This window comes from Propithecus coquereli, unplaced genomic scaffold, assembly GCF_000956105.1.
Source record: "Propithecus coquereli isolate 6110/MARCELLA unplaced genomic scaffold, Pcoq_1.0 Scaffold301, whole genome shotgun sequence".
Lineage (NCBI taxonomy): Eukaryota > Metazoa > Chordata > Mammalia > Primates > Indriidae > Propithecus > Propithecus coquereli.
The window spans coordinates 248010-269763 of NW_012148631.1; the positions used below are offsets into that span (position 1 = coordinate 248010).

At 49.1% G+C, this 21754-nt stretch overlaps 1 protein-coding gene across 2 annotated transcripts in view; it reads right to left on the reverse strand.

Moving 5' to 3' along the window:
* The window catches only part of SLIT3 (slit homolog 3 (Drosophila)), a 593250-nt gene that overhangs the window by 98880 nt on the left and 472616 nt on the right, over nucleotides 1-21754 (reverse strand). For both annotated transcript variants that reach the window (XM_012649737.1, XM_012649736.1), the window contains exons 10-12: nucleotides 14772-14843; nucleotides 9187-9258; nucleotides 5798-5869 (exon numbers count right to left, since the gene is read on the reverse strand). In XM_012649737.1, coding sequence (XP_012505191.1) covers nucleotides 5798-5869; nucleotides 9187-9258; nucleotides 14772-14843 — 216 coding nt within the window. The remainder of the gene's footprint in view (nucleotides 1-5797; nucleotides 5870-9186; nucleotides 9259-14771; nucleotides 14844-21754) is intronic.

The following is a 21754-nucleotide window of genomic DNA, read 5'->3' on the forward strand; positions in this document are numbered from 1 at the left end:
CCTCCTTTTACGAAAGCAGGGCAGCGCAGTTTCTGCTTCGTAAACACTCAGATGCAGATACGTGGGAGGAGAAAGATGGTACCAACAGCCATCTGGTTCCTCAAGCAGAAGAATAATTTTTTAAAACGGGGTTATAAAAGCTCTTTGGTTATTTTTTATAAAGAAGTACTGTGTGTGTCGCTGGAAGTATTTACCACCACGACACATTGGCATGAACTATTAGTGAGGACGCCAATTAGAGGAGCTATTCTAGATCCCTGGCTAGGCTGCAGGATATAGAGACAAACCTCCCTCATTACGATGCCTTCCTTCTTTTTTATTTTTCTAGAATTATCCCTCTGTCATCCTGAATTTCTTTATCCATTAGTTGTAATAAGGACAACTCTCTCACTTTAGAACATTATGTTCTCATCCTTCCCCTATGAAATATGGAGATTAACTTGACCTTCAGCAGTCTCCTGAGGCCAGATGTGGGGAGGAACCTAGTGATGCCTGGCATTGTGATACTGAGGAACTCTGACCCTGCCCAGAATCTCGTGTGTGCCTGTGCACGGGCGCTCGGGGCCGCATCACGCTAAACACAGGAGACAGGAGGAGTCCTCCTAGTCCCAAGCAGGGGCAAAGATGACTCTTCCCTTCTCTCGTGATAATGACTGCATGGCTTGTCAAGCGCTGTGGGTTGTCATGGTGATTCCTGGTGCAAGGGAAACTGCGCACGCAGCAACGCCATCGGGTGGCCTGTCTGAAACACAAGACTTTCTTCCACTCCAGAGACTCAGGAGTGTCCTAGAATGGGGTGCAAGCAGGTGGGTTCCCTAAGGGAGTCAGAGGAAAGCTGAGATTCTGAGAGACTGGACAGGGAGAGGCGTTCCCTGGGTATGAGGAGATCAAGCGACCTTACCTATTGTGGCTAGGTGTGCCCCTTCCTTCCCCAGACGACTATTGGGGTGGTCGCTTTCCTGTCTGATTGCCACCTGGTTATTAATCTGTGCTTTAAGAGGGTGAACCATTCGCTCAATGACCAGGCATGGAAGGATGAGAATTTAAGTCTCCCCAAGGGTTTTCCTTAGCAAATGCCAGGTACACAAGAGAGCGAGGCACCTCTTCCTCAAGAACGCATCACTACGTTAGTCTGCTTCCTTCCACTGCTGGAAACATTCTCACTGTCCCCCCTCAACTGAGTGTCTAAAGACAAGCAGCGCCGTGGTCACCCTCCCGCGGGGCTGAAGGCAGACCCCAGTGGTGTGACGACAAGGAACCAGAGCAAGTTCCTTGGAGACAGCGGCCATGACTTATAGCGAGGTGTGACGCGAGGAGCTGACTGATACTTCACAGCCCCTTCTCCCCGGCTTGAGTTCCGCCCGTGAGGAATTCTTGTCCTGCACGTCACAGAACTGCTCTGCAGACCAGCCTGTGACTAGGGGAAGCAGAAGTCTCTGGAAGGATGTGCTTGGCTAAGGGCACGGACTCCAGAGTCAGCCTGTCCAGGTTCCAAACGTGGCTCCATCGCTGACATGCTGAGTGACAACGGCCAAGTCACTTAACCCTCAGTTTCCCCATCTGTAAAATGGACCTTTCGACAATATCTTCCTCTTCGTGTCGTAAAGATGAAATGGGATGATGCACGTGAAGTTGCTCAGCACAGATCCTGGAGCGTATTAAGTACTCGATAAGTGTTACCTGCTATTATTAGCAGCAGTAGTGAGGAGTCCCTGTGAAACAGCTGGCGAGGGGAAGGGAGCCACAGGGAGTGAAGTTTTGCTCACTGCTCTGTAACTGGCACGTTGCTTGGCAAACTCCAAGAGCCTCAAATGGTCTTGTCTGCCTTCCAAGAAAATTAAACAACAGGTTCCTGAGTTGTCTTAACTTATTCCAGCATGAAGACAGTCTGGTTTGGTTTAAGACCTCCTGGAGCGAGTTTAAAAGCTTCCACCTCAAATGACTGCCCTCCCCACTTGAGTGACTTCCCTGTGCATGCCATGCAGTCGATGAGCACTAAATGGATGCTCTTTATTCCCTGGGGGGCAGCTGTAACTGCGCAGCTTGCAGCTGTCCGTCAGAGGAGGAAATGACAGCCCCTAGGTACACACTGACTGTGCTTCCTGCTTCAGGGAGGGTGGACCTCTGGGCTTCAAGCGAGGCATCCAGGGGCAGACCGGCTGGCTGCCCACCCAGGATCACCATCTCCACAGATGGCCCAGGAGCCTGGTGGGCAGCGAGTGGAGAGGAGCGAGACATTTGCTCTGAGCTTCCAGTGAGGAGGAAGATAAGGTCACTTCTCTGGTAATCCAGCGGTTCCCGTCCCTAGATTGGGATCACATGCCCGGTAATATGTCCTGTTCTCACCCTGAGTTTTTGAGATGCCTCCATGTGGGATATTTCAGTTCTAAACACAATTCATAGTGTTTAAATGGGCACCCAACTCACTCACTAGCAGCCAGTGTTAAGGAGGGATGCGGACAGACTACCTTTGCGTCCCCAAAGACAGTAAGGGTAGCTTGTGATAAACAATGAATGTGCGTTCACACAATGAATGGCTGCAGGAACTCAACCTGTTTAGGATTAATTACAGGGAGATATAGTAGCTATTTCAAACATCTGAAGACAATGATAGCAGGCTTTTCGGAGTTTCCCAGAAGCCACTACTGACATTTAGTATAAAAAAGAGCTTTCTGACCTTCTAATGATGCAGTGAGGACTTATCACAGCAACCATCAGCAAGTGAGTGACAAGAAGATTTGTCCGTGAGTGGGAGGGGTTTCTGTCCTAGCTGGGTAGGAGGCTGTGCTTGGAGCCCTGAAGTTCCTTTGAACTCTATGATTTTGGAACTTAAATTAAAGCGGGTAACTCTTGTAAGGCTCAGGACAGGCTGCCATGTCTAGGGGGCATCTCCTAGCAGGGCTGAAGACTTGTCCATGTAGACCCACTTGCTACAGCCTTTGAGAAACTCAGGTATTCTACAGAGAAGGGTCAAGAGTTCTGGCCATTTGCCCAAAGGAACATGCCAAGAAAACCACCCAGGGGAGCTGGCTGGGTACCTACTGGAATGGGCAAGTGTGGTGGGATGGCTGAAAAGTCAAGAGAAATGGGGGAAGAAAAGAGGCAGGCAGGAACCCCAACTTCGATGTACCCACTTTATTACTGGCAGCATCGCAAGTGCCAGAAAGGAAATGTCCAGGACCACTTTGTGCAGCAGACACAGCTCCGTTTTTGTACCAATAATTTGAGAGCTGGAGTGAGAAGAAAAAATACAAACCTCTCACAAAAAGCCTTCGAGTCAAAGGAGAGGAAATTACCCAGACTACCAGGGTATTCTAATCAGAGCCTTCTTATCAGAGTGTCTCCAGTCTAACAGGGAGAAATCCAATCTGCAGCAGGCTGAACACTAAATTAGATCTAATCGCGACCTGCTTTCCAACTGCCCAACAGCAGGTCAAAACCCAATGACGGCTACTCGAGCCCTAGTTGCTGGTTCTTTCTGGAAAGTCAGGCTGCCTGACTTGTGTCAACTCTTGGTCTCGAGAGAGGGGAGATGCTTTGTTTTTATCCCAGCTACTCAATTCCATCTGCTCAAAATGGTGATACTAAACTGGAGTTGTTGCTCAGCCCATGCAAAGTGTAGTTCTGTAAACCTCACCATTCTGTCAGCTCAGAGATGAAGTACGTTTCTTTTTCTTAAAAAAAAATATGCATTCACAGAATCCTTGACACACGCCATGCACTGGGCCAGGCACTCTGATGCACATCCTTTGTCTCTTTCATGGGTGCAAGAGCATTTTCTTTCCCACACGCAAACACACATTCTACAAGGACATTCACACCAGCCTGGTGGAATGCAACACCCCTAAATCTACCTCAAGGTGGATGCTTTTGTTACTCTTCTTTCGGGGGATTAATAGCTACAGTTAACCAGCCTTATGGTGGTGGTTATAACTTACAGTTTCTTTGCTACAAGCAAAGAACACCATCTGTGAAACACCCAGTTCCCTGCAGAGCCCCGGCATGTCCTTCTAACAAATAGCCTTAAAGGCCCCGTGAGGGCTGGGACCTGTGAACACAGATATGCCCACACAGAGACACACAGAGTGAGATACACGTGGAGACAGAGACGGGGGGAGTCACAGAGAAAAAGGTAGAGATTTTCCCTGCTCTTGCTTAAAGTAAGTCTGACTACTGCGATGATGGATCTGCTGCCTGGAAACCTGCTGGGCTTCTCATCCCACCATGATTCACGTTGTTATGTTGTTTCGGAAGAATCTGTCCAGGAATGAGTCTTAAAGGACAGAGGAAGGGTAGAGAGGAAGGATGTGTGAAGGAAGGGCTGGAGGAAAAATCTCACCACTTTTCTTGAAGAGTCCTTCCAGCGTGGAGCTGGGATACATTTTTTTTTAAATATGCATTTACAGAATCTTTGATACAAGCCGTGCACTGTGCTAGGCAACTTAATCCACATTCTGCCTCTCCTTAAAGTATGCAAAGCCATTTTCCTTCTCACGAGCAAACACACAGATTATAAAAAAACCATTCACACCAGCCTGGCAGAACGCAACGCGCCTAAATCCCTTGGGCATCAGGATGTGCTGCCCACTTTCCTCTCTCCCACTTTGCTCCAGTGCCTCCCACTCTTTTAGACACCCAGCTTGACCACCGGGCCTGCAAACTCACACTGCGGCTCCTCCAAACTGCATACGGGAGGCAGGGAGGCCCCAGGCCTCCTCCTCACTGCCTGTGACTTGGAGGTAATTTTAAAGACACACGCACCCACACACCCACACACACACACACACACACCCACACATCCGCACACCTCTGTGAACATACATCATATGCTATTCGGGGGGCTGGGAGTCATCTGAATCACACCATCATGTACGTTCTATACCAGTTTCCACACCTGTTTTGCTGTGTGACTGAGGGAGAGTCATTTCCCTCTCTGAGACTTGGTATTCTCCATTGCTCACAGGATACTCAAGATTAGTTCCGAATACCCACAGGAACTGTGACGGTCACAGAGCAAACGTGTGCGTATGTACACACACATACACTCTCACACCCACAGTCTGTGTGCGTAGACACTACAGCTGCCTGATCACAAACGAGAGATGATTCTCCTCTGATCACAAAACCTTAAAATATGGTATGAGTTGAATTCCTTTCCTTCCTTCTCTATATCAGAGTTCAATTATCTTCTTCAAACATTTAAGCTCAAATGACCAGAATGAAATAAATGTAAACAAATAATCACAGAGTTTAAAATTCGAGGCAACAACTCTTCCTTTAAATTAAGTAAACACTTCCCTCCTCAGCCGTATCTTACCCAGATAGAGTCACACTGGTGACTGTGCTCTCTGTATTTATTTCACCCCACCCCTACTCCTCTTCAAGGTCACATGTCTATCAGCAGCTCTGTCTCAGCTTTAGTGCTGGAATCTGGTGTGCGCATGTTTTCTTTGCACACTTTTGCAAGATGTCCCCCCCGCCTCCGGGAGTCAACTCTTTCCTGATTTCTAGCCCCAGACCTGTGCTTAGTAATTCATGCCCAGGTCAGGGTCCTGAGCTGTATCACGTAGGTTTGCACACATTGACCTTGGCCTCCCTCTGCCGGATCCCTGGCTCTCCTTTCACAAACAAAAAGGACATGGAGGGGGAGGGGTAGACAGCTCAGATTTGTTTTTTTTTTTTTCCCCTTTTGGTGTACATAAAGTCAAAAGAACTCTCCAGGCCATGGCTCAAAGTTTTCAGGTCAGAGCCTGCAAACAGTCCCAGAGACACAAACAGGGACAAAGTTCCTACTCACAGCAGCTGTAGGGACACCAGCCCATCAAACAGTCCCTTGGCAATCTCGGTGATCTTGTTCCCATAGAGCACCCTGGAAGAGAGGAGAAGACAGCGGTCACCATGGATGTGAGACCACCGGAACCCACTCGTGTAGGGGGCTGTCACCTCGGCCAATTCTGGGTGTGGGATCTCAGGACACCCGCTCGCCCAGCCTGCTGGATCCCTTTCCTCATCAGCGAGACACAGGTGGGCCAGGGCAGCCAGGGGCTGGAGGGCAGCTGTCCGGCAGGCGCGGAGGAACGGGCTCCACCATCCTAGGCGGCCCAGCCTGATACATAATCCATGACAGGAAGAAGCGGTCCCTTTGTGGTGTCTCCCTGAGCTGCTAACGTGACTCACACCCAGGCAATAAACAAGCTGTGACGGAGGCCAGCCCTGTCTTCAATGGGTATTGATCAGGTTGAGCCCAGCCTATCGAACATTTCCTTTTAATATCCCATTGCATCTGAGGAATTCCTGAGCCGAGTCCTTCAATCATCCATCTAGACAGGGCTTTGGGCATCTGGGGTCCCCTCCAGATGGCTCAGGGACTGCTGAGTCAAGGACTGGCTCTCAGGAGAAACTCCAGAGCTTCGCTGTGTCTGCGTGAGGGTGGCTTCTGCTTTCCGCCCCTTTTCCTGTCCTTTGATTCCAGGAGCCCAGGAACTCAGAGCCCTCCTGCCCCTGTCTTTCAGGCCTGTAGCGCCCCTCACACAGGTATGTCTCCTGTTCACGGCCTCGTCCTCGGTGTCTTGAGAGGCCTGGGGAAGATGTCGACTGGGTCTCCCTCCCTAGGACCCAGTGGTTCCCTGTGCCCGGACCTTCTTGGTCCGCAGCACAGGCACTGGGGGCTCTGCTGGCCTCTCTGCTCCCGTCCATAGCACAGACTGCGCTGTCTTTTGGGCCCTGCCTCCTCCGCACCAGGAACTGAACTAAGGGTGTGTATGTGTGTGTGTGTGTGCGCATGTGTGTGTGTGTGTGTGTGTGTGTGTGTGTGTGTAAGTCCCCTATTGGGCCCCAAGGGGCACTGAACGAACGCAATATCCAATTCTCACTTGGATCGCAAATCCAGGCTGTTACCCTTCTTTGAGAAGACAAAATATTAGGATGCGGAAATGGTAAATGGAGCCATAAACCAACCCCCCCCATTTCCAGACACCACTGGGAGTGAAGAGTGAACGTCCCCACCAGCCTGCGGGTGTGTTTCATTAATGTTTCAACAAATTAATGACTAAATAAAAGTCGGCATGATGGCTCAGGCTCACATTTGTAATTCATATTAATGCCTTACTGCTCACTGTGCCAAATGTAGTAATGTCACTGTCTGCTCGTCTCCGCTGATGTCACAGCTTCTAGAGTAGCAGGGGCTGGTGGAGAGCAGGGCTGGGGGGCTTGCGGCAGAGCCGTCCTCGCACCACCCGTCACCCCTCAGGACCACTCTCTGGCAGGCTGAAGCGGGCTGGGACTCCCCTGCCTGTGTGCCCACCTTGGGGGGCATCTGAGTGTAGACCTGGCTGGCTTCCCGCCCCAGATCTTGCCTTGGTTACCTTCTCCCTGACTTTCAGGTAAGAGCTCAACCATCTCTTCCTTGGGAGACTTCTCTTTAATATTTCAGTTTATGTGTTACCCTGTTTTTGTTTCTTCACACCACTTATCTTCAAGTCACATTATACTAATTATACATTAATTTATTTTTAATGTTTTCTGCCCCCCACCCAGCTCCATACATGTGGCGACATTATGTGGCTTGTTCATGACTGGGTCCCTAGACCCCCAAATGGAACAAGATCTAGCACAATAAATATTTGTTGAATGGAGGAGTAAATGAATGAATGAATGAGCAGCTGAGGGGTAAAGGTTCTCCAGCCCTTTACCCCAGCCCTCCTGAGCTGGGATTGGGTGTGTTTGTGTTCACCGATAAGCTCCCTGAGGCCAAGGTCTCGTCTGTCCAGCTCACCGCCACATTCTCAGTGCCTGTAACACTGCTCCATATACAGCAGGCATCTGCCGAACGGATGAGTGAATGAACCGGGGGTGAGCAGTGCTTTACTTAATGCCCAAATGTGTTTCACAACTGGCCAGCGGGATGACAGTTTCACCTTTGGCAACCAGATTTCGAATTTCTTTTCCTGCAAGACAGGAAGCAGCTCACTGTGCTCAGGCTGCTGCTAGATCGTGGCTGAGGGGAGCCAGACAAGGGGAACAAGAGGATGGGTAAGGGCAGAGATAGGATCCTGGTGGCAGGCAGCCCTATCCCTTCTCCTCTGTGATCTTCAGCACAAGAAGCAGACACTAATCTCACACACAGGCCTGTCTTTGATATCCCAGCCAGATGTTCTATTCGATAAATGAAACTAATTTACTCTGCAAGCAGCAGGCAACAGCTGCACCAGAGACTTCCCTGTCCTCAGCCCCTGCCCAGTGGGATGGGGCCAGGTGGGGGAAAGATGTGCCTCCTATTACCCACCCTCTTGTAAATTAGGCAAACGGGCTGCACAGAGAGGCAAAATACGGACAGCTTGATCGAAAGGGTGGGTCCTGGAGCCAGACAGCTTGGGTCTCAATCTTGCCTTTCCCACTTTTAACTGCGGACTTTGGAAGAGTTACATTTATTCATTCAACAAGACTTTTTGTTTATTTTACACAATAACCACGTATCAGGTAGAGTTTGTGATGCCAGGGATAAATCCAGGAATAAAATAGATAAAAAAATTCCCGTCTTTGTGGAGCTTAGATTACCTAATTTCTTCAGTTATAAAGAGATGACACAAGGCTCAAGTGACTGCCCCATGCCACAAGGTGAGTCACTTACAGAACCAGGACAAAATTCCACCCCTTCTTGCCCCCGTGGGTCTCAGAGCCCCTGGTGGGTGTTTCCACCCAATGGCCTGCTTAAGGGCTTCAAAATCAAAGAAAGGAAGGGCTGTAGGACAGGGAGGACGTGTTCCCAGAACAATGGCGATGAGAAAAAGCTTGAAAATCAGGGGAAGAAGATAAGCTCCTGGCGTGGCAAGGCCACATAAATGGCCATATCAGTTACAAACACGTATCACAATCCTCTCCTGACGACGGTGCTACCGTGGCACGTGGGCAGGGGCGGGGGAAGCGAGGTGAGAGCAGAAGATGCATTCGAATTAGAAGCCAATAACTGGGAAAGCTGCTAGGCACTTAATCAATAAAAATAATGCATTTGGGTTGTAGAAATATTCCCCAAGATCAATTTCCCCTGAAGAAATATTTGTTTCTTTTACCAGGTTGCCACAAGTGTGTAAGGGAACATAAAGCCTTGATAAACACCTCCTGAAAAATATGGCCTCGTCCCTCTTCCACCCCCTCCCCCGCCCCCGTCCCCATTCTGGCCCCACTTACAGCGATGTGAGTGATTTCAGACCCTGGAAGGCATCTGGAGCAATATCCGATATCTGATTCTTGCTGATGTCTCTGAAAACATTAACGGGAAAGTCTGAGAACATGGCTCAAAGGTGTGATCATGGTCATTCCTAAGCGTGAATAAAGCATTTCAGGCATTCAAAATGGTACGGATTAATCAATCAATCAATCAATTTATTTATTCATAGTGCAAGAGAAGGAGCTTAAAGAGCCTCCAGTTCAACTGCCTCCTGATAAAGTCCACTACGTTTGTGCCACTCTTCTTGGCTGTCCAAGAATACTCACTGCGGCATCCTGATTTGGACATGGCGCTATGCCTATGTGAGCCTTCCCTTTGTAGGTGAAAAAATGAGCCTAGTTAAATTAGGGCCTTGGGTCTCATTAGCAAGCTATTAATGGCATAAATGCAGCAGGAACCAGTCTTACCCAACCGCCTTCGGGCCAGGGTTCCTTTAAGAAATCTTCTTGTCTCATGTCTCAGCAAATGCTTATTTTTCTCCCAGAAAGTCCTGAGTCATTTCGCCTCCCCAGTGACTTTTCCTCCCTGACCTGAAAGGAGGTTTTGAGCCGTGACTTAAGTCTCTGTCTGGTTCAGTGCATCCTCTCGGCCGTGTGATGTAAGCACATCATGGGATTCTCAAGGGACGCCTTTGATACGTGGGCTTGTCGCTGGCTGGCAGAGTTCCTCATGTGGGAGCAAGCCCAGGGCACGGTAATGTCCAGGGCTTCGGAAAATGTGAGTGAGAAGGATGCTGTGGGCTAGAAGGATTCTAGAACACTGGACTCCACTGGGGCTTGGCTGGTGCAGAGAAGTCTCCGACCCTCACCCTCGCTCCTTCCCCAGAGGCCCTGAGGCTGCCCACTTGCTAGCATTCCAGGGACTTCTGAGAACCGGCCACCAGCTCTTGCTAATGGCTCTTCACTGAGGGGGAATTCTTTCTCTCAGAGTCATTAGTTCAGGGATGGCCTCTGGGCTCCTGTCACCGGAAAGAGAGATACTCCAATTTCCTGTGACAACAAACCCCTCCTGTTCTTTTTCTTTAACAAAATAAATCAATGGGTCTTTGCTTTTGTGCTGAAGAGGGAGAGCTGGGGTCTTGGAGGGTCAACAAAAAAGAGACAAGAGAATGTGGAGAAAAAAGCGCATCTAAGCAGATTCTTAAGCCATTGCCTCCAGTGAGGCCAGACAGGGCAGCCTCCCAGCCTCTGCAGCAGAGGCAGCGGGAATGTGCTCAGTCTGTTTCCTTCCTCCTCCTCACAGCCTTCAAAAGGACCACGTGACGGCCTCTGCCCGGGCCTCTGCTCCCTCCCCTCCCTGTCTCCGAAGCCTGCGCACTGAAAGATACTTCACAGGTTAAGGCTTCTTCAGCACAGCTGTCTAGTTTATCCCTTTAGCTGGCGAAATCGCCTCCAACAAATCCGCAGACCGTGCTCACAACCTCGTCGGCTTATGCTGGGCTTTTCTTCAGCGCTCCATTTTTGGATAAGGGTCTTAACAAGCAAATACCCCGGATTATCCTAATCTCACTCGCCCTCGGCGTGGCTGCCTAGGCAAGGCATGTCAGGCAAGCACGCGGGGTCTCTTCAGACCAGACTGTCAAGAAGGCCCGTCTTGTCCTTTTGCCTCCTGGTTATGGGTTGTCCCTTCAAGGTGTTCGGACCTCTAGCATGCAAGAGGAAGTCCTGTGGCCAGCAGGAAGCTCTCTGCTCTGGCTTTTTGTGGCTTTATATGGGCAAACTAGTTTTTAGTCCACAACTAGACTTTTGGACTCATCCCACCCCATAGAATGAGGTGAGATGCCTCGTGGTTTGGAGATGGTGGAGAGTGGGAATCGGAGAAGTGATAGTTTAGCTGGGAATTGCCCTTGGTGGTCACTTTGTCTTTCTTTAAAAAAAAAAAAAATATATGAAATTATATACAACTCGATGTTTTGAGATATGTATTCATTGTGGAATGGCTAAATCAAGCTATTTAATTTATGTATTACTCCACATACTTATTATTTGTGGTGAGAACACTTAAGATCTACTCTCTTAGTGATTTCCAAGTACATAATACATTGCTACCAACTGCAGTCACCATGTGGTACAATGGATTTCTTGAACTTATTTCTCTTGTCTAACTGAAATTCTGTGTCCTTGGACCAATATCTCCTTGATCCTCATTTCTACTCCCCACCATTGTACTCTCTGCTTCTGTGAGTTCAACTTTTTTAGATCTCACGTATAAGTGAGATCATTTGGCACACTTGGGCTTAATTCTCAATTCTGCAGGAAGGAAACAACAGCCCTGAAAAACCTCCATGCCTGACCCCATCCCAGTCCACAGTGGGCTGGTCCCAGAACTGACTCTGGGCATTGGAGTCCCTCTTGACCAGTGGTTCTCAAACCTGATCATGAGGGTGTTGATTAAAAAGTACCCACGTCGAGCGTGATTTGGTAGGCTGGGGGGTGGGAGCAAGAAATATGCATATTTCACAAATCTCCAGGTGACTCCCATGCAGGTGGTCCCTGGGTCATACTTTAGGCCACAGTGTTTTAGTATCTGGTCAGTTTCAGACCCACCTTAGTCCCCCCGGGCTTATGAACTGGATGACAGAAGAGGTAGCTTTGCCAGACTGTTCGGAATAGAGGTGGCACATTCAAGTGCCTACAAGAGTCAGGCAGGGAATGTAAGTGTGAGACTAGGAAGTCCCAGAGCCCGTGGAAAACTGCTCTACCTAAGAGCTTGCAAACGAAAAGGGTCTTAAGACACCATTCTGGCCAAACACAGGTTTGGCCCCCAGGTGTCAGAACTGCCAGTGAATCAATCCTGTAAGACCAAAAGATTATCTCTGGTGCCTTTTACACTCCCTACAAATGGCTTCTCTACCTGATATGGGTTTAGCATCGTAAATCCAAAATACTCCAAAATTTGAAACTTTTTGAGTGCTGATATGATGTCACAAGTAGAAAATTCCACATCTGACCTCATGTGACGGGTCAAAGTCAAAACGCAGTCAAAACTTTGTTTCATGCACAAAATATTTAAAATATTGCATCAAATTACCTTTAGGCTATGTTTATAAGATGTATATGAAACACAAATGAATTTTATGTTTAGACTTGTGTCACATCCCCAACATATCACATTATGTACATGCAAATATTCCAAAATCTGAAAAAATCCCAAATCCGAAACACTTCTGGTCCCAAGCATTTCAGATAAGGGATACTCAACCCTTAAAAGTTTTACCTGGAAGTGTTTTTAATACTAACGTGACCACTAGGAATAGGTAGGGATGCAGTCATTATTCAGAGAGAATCCTTCTTCTTTTTTAAGAGATAAGAGCAGGATGTGGTTCAGTTATAGTCGAGGGGGAAACTTTCTCCTGTTAGATATGAGGGATAAACTGATCATGTACATGTAGGAGGAATTCAGACTTAGGGATTTGAAATCCATTCTCACCAGGGGTCCTACTCCTCCCAAGCTATGCACTTTAGTGTAGGTTTCTGAAGTTCCATGAGTCGAAAATTTTTGAGTGAGTTCTCTTCTCTATTGCCATCCCCTTGGGGGAAAAATAAAGGGCATCATAATAAATATCAGTAGCATCAGAAGTGATCAAAAATTAAATTCACATTCCAGGTCGTGACTGAGAAGGTCTTATGAATTTTGAATGCACAGATCATGGCAAATCCAATAGGATGGAGAAAGAACAGTAAAACATAGTCAAGCTCTAAATTACCTGGACTTCACAAAAAATTAGAGCAGTAACTTAAATCATGCAAGACATATAGGTTGGGGCAGTGACTGAACTTGTCATTTTTCACTAAAATTACTATCTGGCTGCATAATCAAGCTGGGCTTTAAAAATGAATTTGAGGGGGGTGCATGGAGAGTGAGCTGGGGAAGCGGGGACACCAGGAGATTAATGGCCTGAGGTTTTAAATATTAAGGCCTATATTTATACAGCTCCTCCAGCAGGAATGCTGCCAAGGGGATGGAAGAAGTACGTGCTTAGAGCTGCTTCATTATGTTGGTCTTCACTTCTGGAATTGCACCAGGAGAAAATCTTGTTTGGTTTGGATTTCCAGGAAGATGGGAAGTTGGCTTCCTGAGATCTGAGGGTAAAGCTTACCAATGCCACTGTTTCCCAGGGATGTTTATTTTTAACATAAAAGGAATCAGCAGACACTTAACCTCTGTAACGGAGGTCCTCCCCCTCAAGGGAAACCAATGACTCAGCCTCGTGTGGAAGGAAGAAATAGGATCGAGCCGGTGCGTATTTCTACCTGCCCTTTTTCCTTCCTCTGTGCAGGGCTGGAGAGAGTAAGGAAGTGGAATGAAAACAGCATCTGGCCTACTGGGCTATACTAAATGATTTCTTAGCCGGAAAAAGGAAAGAAGTCTTCGCTCTAGAACTGTCATATGTATGATGGCAATGGCTGGGCTGTATCTGGAGCCTCCTGGCCTCCCTTCACAGTCCCCGGCTCTGAGTGACTCACAGAGCAGTGCTCAAGGTCGTTGCATGATGGGGAAGAATGACGACATTGTCACAGTGACAGCGATACAGGCGATGACGCCGTGGTGCTGTCAAAGCTGCTGTGATCAGGAAGGGGAGGCAGAGTTTGCGTCACCAGGTGCTGATTGAGGTAGCGGTGGAAGTGACATGGGTTACGTGGTAATGGGGATGTTGGGGGCGATCGTGGTCACGTCCTATGTTGACCGTACTTTCCAAGGCTTCTTATTTTACTTAGAAAGAAGAGAAGGTCCTCATCTCGGTCTAAAGGGCCCACGTGATCTAGCTTCTACCTACCTGTCCAACCTCCACCTGCGACCCTCCCCTTTGCGCCATCCATGCACGTTCCCTGGGGCCTTTCCCTTGCTCTTCCCCCAGTGCTCAGTGCTCGCCCCTTCATTCACGTCACCTGCACACAGAGGCCTTCACGGGCAAACCCACCTAAGAGATGACCCCACCATCACTCTAGGTCCCCTTCCCCTCCCTTTTTTTTTGGTTTTACTTCTTAGTACTGATCAATTTCTGGTATTTATTTATTGATTGTGTTCTGCCACTCGAATGTAAACTCCATGAGAGCTGACTTTGTTTCTGCTCATTGCTCTACCCACACATCCTTGGTTGCAGTTGACATTCACGAAATATTTGTTACATGCATGTATGTGTGGTTGCAGGGATGTTGGTGATAGAGGTGCAGACAGCTGTGGGGCCACTGTCACATCTCTGCTGACCCCTATTTTAGGTCCATATCACCAAAGCCAAAGGACAATAAAAATGGGGATATGGGATATTAAGGCCAACTCATCCCTACCTCCCATCAGATAAGTTTACCTTGCTACAGCTGGAGAGGCTCTTAGCTCTATGCGTTGAATCCCACACACCTCACAATCTGCATGCAACGCTTCTGAATCTTACCTCCCAATCTTAGGAGAGTGTTCCAGGTCTGGAACTGAATTGTCCAGGAGGAATGGATGTGGTTTGTCACCTGGGCAGGTTGCTCACTATGCACTGGAAATTACCCCCTAAACTGAAAATATCTGGGCTCATTTCTCCACAGGGGAAACTCACATTCGCTTTAGTTTCTTGTACTGGGTGAAGGCTCCTGCTGGGATGGACTTGATGGAGTTCTGTTCTAGGCGTCTGGGAAACAGAGCAGAGAAGAGGCAATTAACCATTCACCTGTCAACAAGTGGTCACTGAGGGTTACTGTGTTCTCTGGCCTTGGGAACGGGATCGCCTCTGTCATCACAAAGCGCACGTTTTGGCCAAGGGAGACCCCACGAGCACTGCAACAGCCAGAGAGCTCAGGCTCTGCCACGTGGAACACCGTCCAAGGGTCTAACTCTCCGTGGAGAACGCTAGAAAGGATGACTTTTCCCTCAGGGTTTTTGTTTCTTGCTTACTGTAAACTGCGTTTGGAAGCAGCTACTCTCTTCAGGGAAAGCTGTAGGCAGAAACCAAGCAGAGCGCTGGACAAGTCAAAGGGATAAAGAGAAGGAAGAGTTTAAAAGAGATGGACCACGGGCCGGCAATGCTCATGTGTCCTGGAACCGCGTTGCTATTCGGTTACAAACTCAGCCACGCTGCTAATGGGGCAGACGTGTCACTGGCTCACTGCATTTCTGGGCTTTTCAATGGGCTGTTTTAATATGGTGGAGGAAGAGCCTTAACGTCTTTAGCCTCCCAGCCTGACATCCATCAAACTGGCTCCCTGACATCCTGGAGGCTGCAGGGGCCCACACGGAACCACTCCCCTGGGCTGCAGCTGGGATCTGTGGCTTTAGGCTCCTACGAACTTTCCTGAAATGCTTCCTCTCCTATTACTCTGCAAAGAACAAGAGACACTGCAGGCCCATGGCCCAGAACTTCCTTGGAAGAGAAGGGGCCATGGGGAGTGAGTGAGCATTTCCATTCTTTATTCTTTCATCTCTCAAATGACTTCCCATCACCAAGAACAGGTGTGGTGGTGGGAAGCAGGCACGCGGGGGACGGCGGGGCCCTCTATTACAGGTGATGAATGGCGCCCTGGACCAGGCTGAGGACTCCGCGTCTCATCCCCATCCGTCTCCCTTCTCTCCAAGGTGCAGATCTTGTCATCACCTCCTCATGTGGCACTGCTGCTCCCCAAACCCTCCGCTGGGAAGACACACAAAAAAAGGTGTGTGTGGAGGGGACATGGGGGTGGGTTGGGGGAGAGCAGGGCTACATCTAGTGGATGCGAATTTCCGGCCGGGATGAACCCATTCATCTTGAAGAATAATCCCCGCTGCAGAGTGGGGGAGACAGTTGTATTAATTTGTGCCTCTGTGATCTCATCTTCATTGGGGGAACAGAGTATTTGTTACTGGAACCGCTAATGGAGCAGTTTGCCAGCAATTTTCCCATTTCAAACAACATCTCAGCTGCTAATGTGGAAGGGTTTGTCAGGCCGACCCATAACACAGACAAATCACTCTCCAGGCAAAAGGCAGGGGAGCAGGGAAGGGGAAGGGCGGGTGGGGGGAGAGAGGGAGTACCAGGACAGATACATTCTTGGCTGCCAGATGAATAGAGTCTACAAATGAGACTGCCACGGTCTATTAACAATGTCTTTGCGCCCTGCTGGAGGGGGCCGGGGAGTGTGCTGCACTGGGAACACGGTCACAGGCAGGCTGGACAGGGGCCTGGCTGGCTGGCTCATGGTGAGCCACAAAAGCTTGCCACAGGGTCTCAGGGACCGTAGGCTACTGGACACAGCCACCCACAGAGACAGCGGACCCGAGGCAGCCTGCCTTGACTGAGAAGTTCCAAGGACATTCCCGTTTTCCAGCTGAGCACAGAGTTCAGCAGGGATTTCTCAGCCACGGCAGTAGCTCCACAGATCTCTGGGGCTGCCAGTCAGGTGGCACCAGCTGTCCAGGAATCCTGTGATCCACCTGCCCCTTTGGCCAGGGATTCTGGCTGGAAGATGCCTCTGGAGAGAGCCACTGTCTGTAACGGCAGCAATTCGCTCGGCTTTGGCAAGAGGATCTGCCGCTCCCAGCTGCAGGCCAAGAGCCTACGCGAGCCAGGTCAGTTCTGGGAGTGAGGTCACTGGGCTCTCCGTGGAGTGCCCAATCAAACCCCATTTTAGTGAGGGTACAAGGACTAAGGGAAGAATGAGTCAATGAATGAGATGTGACTCCGGCCACAAGGAATTTAATAGTCTGGTGACAGAAACCAGCCCAAGACAGTCCATCACAGAACCGAAGTCTGTTGCTGCCATAACAAACATGAAGTGCTGTGGTTTACAGAGTCCAATTGACTCATGTCCTTCAGTCCTTACACTTATGAGGTGAGCTGTACGGGCCCCCCTTTGCAGATGAGGAAGAGAAATCCCAGAGGGCTCCAATAACCTGTCCAAAGTGACAGAGCTAGTAAGTGGCAGAGCTGACATCTCTCTACTGGATACACTGCCACTACACATGTGCGAAAATGGAGAAACCGAGGCTCACAGATGAAAGTGGCTTTCTCGAGGTCACGGAGAAGTTTAAGGGAGGAACACCGCAGTGCTCACACTGAGACGCCATGCGGCCTCTGTGGCAGTTGGTACTCGGACAACAAGATGCAGGAGTTGAAGGAAGGTGAAAGATAGACGTGACCGTGTATAAAACATACCGACGGAGTGCAGAGGTGTGGTTTCTGAACAAAGAACAGAGAATCCCGGGCTTAGCCTGTTAACCCCGGCAGAGACTTGCTCTGCGGCCTGCGCCCCTTGGACTTGGTCACCCAGGGTTTGGTTCCAACTGCAGTCTCTCAGCTTCTCGTGCTGCTTGGAGTCCTGGCTGAACACGTGGCCCCTCACGGTGCCGAGTCCCTAACATGAGGGGGGTTACCCTTGCCCCAGGAGGTGTAAGGAATTTGTCTGAGGTGGTGGGAGGGTAGTCGTGAACACGTGGTGTACCTTCAATGTACCACCACCACCACCACCACCACGAGAGCTAAGATGGACCAGGTGTTCCGATGTTGAGCACTGGGCTAAGAGTTTTTCATGGTTCTTCTGACTTAATAGTTACCCCTCTATGAGGCTGATCTCATTAGTTATTACCACTCCCACTTTAAACATGAGAAAATTGAGGCTCAGAGAGGTTAAGTCACTTGTCCAAATCCACAAAGTCAGGGAGAGCTAGAGCTGGGACTCAAACCCAAGTTCTTCTGATTCCAAAGCTCCAGCTCTCAAGCACTGAGCTTGTTGAACACCATTAGGAGCCGAAGCACCCGTATCCTGTTAGTCATTGCTAGCTCATCTGCAGGGAAAACGGCCCCTGTGCCAAGGAAGCAAGGCTGGAGTGTGCACACATGTGTGCCTGTGTACACAACGTCTCTACGCAGCAGGTACCCCCTGGTAGGTTTTGCACAGAGCCCAGTCTTGCAGCCTGGAACAAGGATGCAAAGATCCAGACCCCAGTACAGAAACCCCAGTGGAAAGGATGAAAGAAGCGTTCACATCTGCAAAAGCTGTCACATTTATGGGTGTGTCTGAAGCCAACAGCTGCTTTAGGTCTCTCTTAACTGGCACGTGTCTTCCTTTGTCTGGCAAACATTCTTCAGGCTGCTAACTGATTTAATAGAACTAGCATAAAAACAAACATACAAATCAAACATCTGAGCGTCTTCCTGCACCAGCAAAAACAATGGGAACATCTGATGGGGATTTCAGCCATTTGAGCTCCGTATTGATTTGCCCTAGTTCCTCAGGTGCTTCCTGAATGATCTGTCATTTGCAAACATGCTACTGCACACAATAAATTTCCAGGAATACGTAAGTTGTCATGATGCCAGACAGACTGGCAGGGGCATGGCCAGTGCAGGGGCATGTCTGCAAGTCACCTGGACAAGAGGTTCTGGAGCTGTGTTGAAATACTAGCTGTGGGGGTGGTGGTGGTGAGGAAGTGATGGACACCTGCCATTTATTGAGGGCTTTTTATATGTCAGACCCTGTGCCCTTCTCACTCTGGCTCATATTATTCCTTCCAACAGTGCTATGAAGTGAGTAGTATTAGTAATACACCCATTTTCCAGGTGCCGAAATTGTGGTGTGAGAGATCAATTTGCCTAAGGCCAGGCAGGTAGTGAATGGCAGAATCTGGACTTGAACCCAGGTTGGTCTGATTCCAGTGACTGTGTTCCTAACCCCTAGGCTACCCTGCCCTCCCCCAGAAGCCACCTTTGTGGTTTCTTAACTCTTTCCCATCTCTCTTAGTCTTCCTTTGACTTGAGGACTTGTTAGGATGCCCAGATCATGCTAAAGGAAGGAAATCCCATGGTTATTCTTCCTCCAAGCCATCATGGGTCATTCGGTTGGAGACTAGATAACAACCCAGAGTCCAGAGGTTCAGTTCCTGGTGCCTGGAATCGGGCTGAAGGGGAGGTTTCCTTTCAAGGCTGTACCCTGGGCCAGTCTTCTGGGGCAGCCCCTTTCTGGCCTTGCCCTTTTTCTACATTGCTTCTTGTGGTTCTTCGGGAAGGCAAGGAGTCCTAGCCTCTCCCACTGAGTGCATCTGCTTGGTTCACAGCGAGGATGAGGAATGTGCCCACACAGGCCATTCCTAACCTGCTGTCTGCGGCACGCCTGGCACTGCCTGCAGAGAGCAGAGGTGCAGACACAGAGCCGGATTCGCTCTTCTTATTCTATGCATGTGCCCAGAGGCCTACAGAGGACATTTCTTTTCATCTTAGAAACAACGGATAAAGAATAGTGTGGGAACTTGAGACTAAATCATTCTGTCATGTCACATATGTACACATGCATACAAAACCTACCTTTGCACAGGTTTTTGCTTTTTATATTCTTTTTAGTGGCTTCTAAACATCGTGCTAACTTTCTACATGTTATGTTATTTAATCTTCATGGGGAATCTCTAGGGTGCATACGATGACCCCCATTATGCAAAGAGGGGGCGTGAAAGAGGCATGGGATGTTGAGAAACATGCTCAAGGTAGGAGGCAGAACTGGGATCCAAACCCAGGACGATTCAGCCCATCCTGCTGTCTGACCAGCTTCTCCTTTATACCACCTGTGCTCCTTCCACCTTGCGTCCCCTCCTTCCATGTGATAGTCCCTCAGAAACCTGGGACATCAGAATCACTGACCTTTTTTTTTTTTTTCGAGACAGAGTCTCACTCTGTTGCCTGGGCTAGAGTGAGTGCCGAGGCATCAGCCTAGCTCACAGCAACTCAAACTCTTGGGCTCAAGCGATCCTCTTGCCTCAGCCTCCCGCGTAGCTGGGACTACAGGCATGCGCCACCATGCCCGGCTAATTTTTTCTATATTTTTAGTTGTCCAGCTAATTTCTTTCTATTTTTAGTAGAGACGGGGTCTCACTCTTGCTCAGGCTGGTCTCGAACTCCTGACCTCAAACAATCCGCCCGCCTCGGCCTCCCATAGTGCTAGGATTACAGGCATGAGCCACCGCGCCCGGCCAGAATCACTGACTTCTGTGATTTCTAGAGCATTCCCTCTCTTTGGCTGTGTTTGCCGATTTGTCGTGTTGTGTTTTTAGTTTTCTCTCTCTTAAACCCTCTAGTGACCAGTGTAATGGGGGAATATTTGCTATCGTTAAGCAGCTGTACCGCAACCCCAGATGACAATGGGGTTGAGGGTAGGCAGGATGAACATTGGGGCTACTTCCCCCCAGATGCTTTCACTATGACTTCATGTTGAAGTCCATCCATGGCCTTTCTCCACAGAACAAATTTACCTTCTGTAGCAGAAGACATGAAACACTGCATGACACCGTGTGGGGACGCAGAGCAGAAATGGAAGAAGATGGGGCAGAGATTAGGATGGGGCCCTAAGTGCAGATGGCCACTCCAGAGCTTCCAAAGACCCAGGAGGATGTCTGAAGACCACAGAACAGAGGAACATGTGGGCCTCTGGCTCTTCCCCGAAGAGGCTAGAGCCAGTTCAGAGAACTGACAGAGAGCAGGGAGAACGATGCCATTGGTAGGAGCTCAGTTTCAAAGAAATCTGCAGTGAATCTTCTCACTGTGGGTTCTCTGGAAGAAAGCTATTTTTAGAGGAACTGGCTCTGGTATTCCCAGAGACCAGCACACACTCCTCTGAGCTGCTTTGGCTTTAGAAAACATCTAAGAGAGTCTGCTAGATTGCTTTGCGTGAGAGCTAGGCATCCCACGCCCTCCCACACCCCAATGTTGAGGAGTGTAGGACCCCTCCTAAGGTTAAGGCAGTTTGAGAGACTCATTAGTAGCTAAGGATCAAGAAGAGGGGGTGGAGAGCCCAACATGCCAAGCATTCCTAAGGGGAACTACAGATCTGGATTATATAGGTGGCCATGGACAAGAGGCGGAATTCTCAATATTAAAAAGTCACATTCAAATGACTTTGGGATGACATATCAGACACTTCCTATTCATCCTGGGGAGCATCCTGCTGTTTCAACTCTCTGCTCCCTTTTTTCTCATCTTTCCACCCATCTGCGACCTCTCTTCCTGCTAAAAGGATGCATTTTAGCTGCTTTAAAGACTTTTAAGCCAACACGCAGGTTCCCAGACACAGGCCTTGCTGCCCTTTGGAAGAAGCCAGTTCCGCCTCGCCCCCAAGTTCTCTCTGACATGTCACCTCTCGAACTACGCTCCCCAACCACAGAGCTCGCCTCATCTGCTTCAATTTCTCAGCTTCATTTCATCACAGAGGAGAATGAGGCAAGCGCAGCAAGACGAGTCCTGGGCAATCCATCTGCTAGACCGTGGGTGCCCAATAAGCAGGGCAGCCTTATTTCCACGTCTGAATACATTTGCATGAAGATGAGCTCCTCCTGGGTTCCAGTCACAATGCAAGTGGCTAGCCTCGTCCTAGAACCTTGTCTCTCAAGCACAACCCTTCCCAGAACTGACCTATCTTTTGGAAAGAGTCTTTTGTGTAGGTAGCTCCAGCTCCTACGACATGGTTTCTTACCATTCTCACCATCCCTAAAAAAAGTGGTGGTAACGGTTGTAGTAGTCATCATCGTGACATAACAACCTTTGCTGACATAATATACCATTTGTGCCAGACACAATGCCAAGCACTT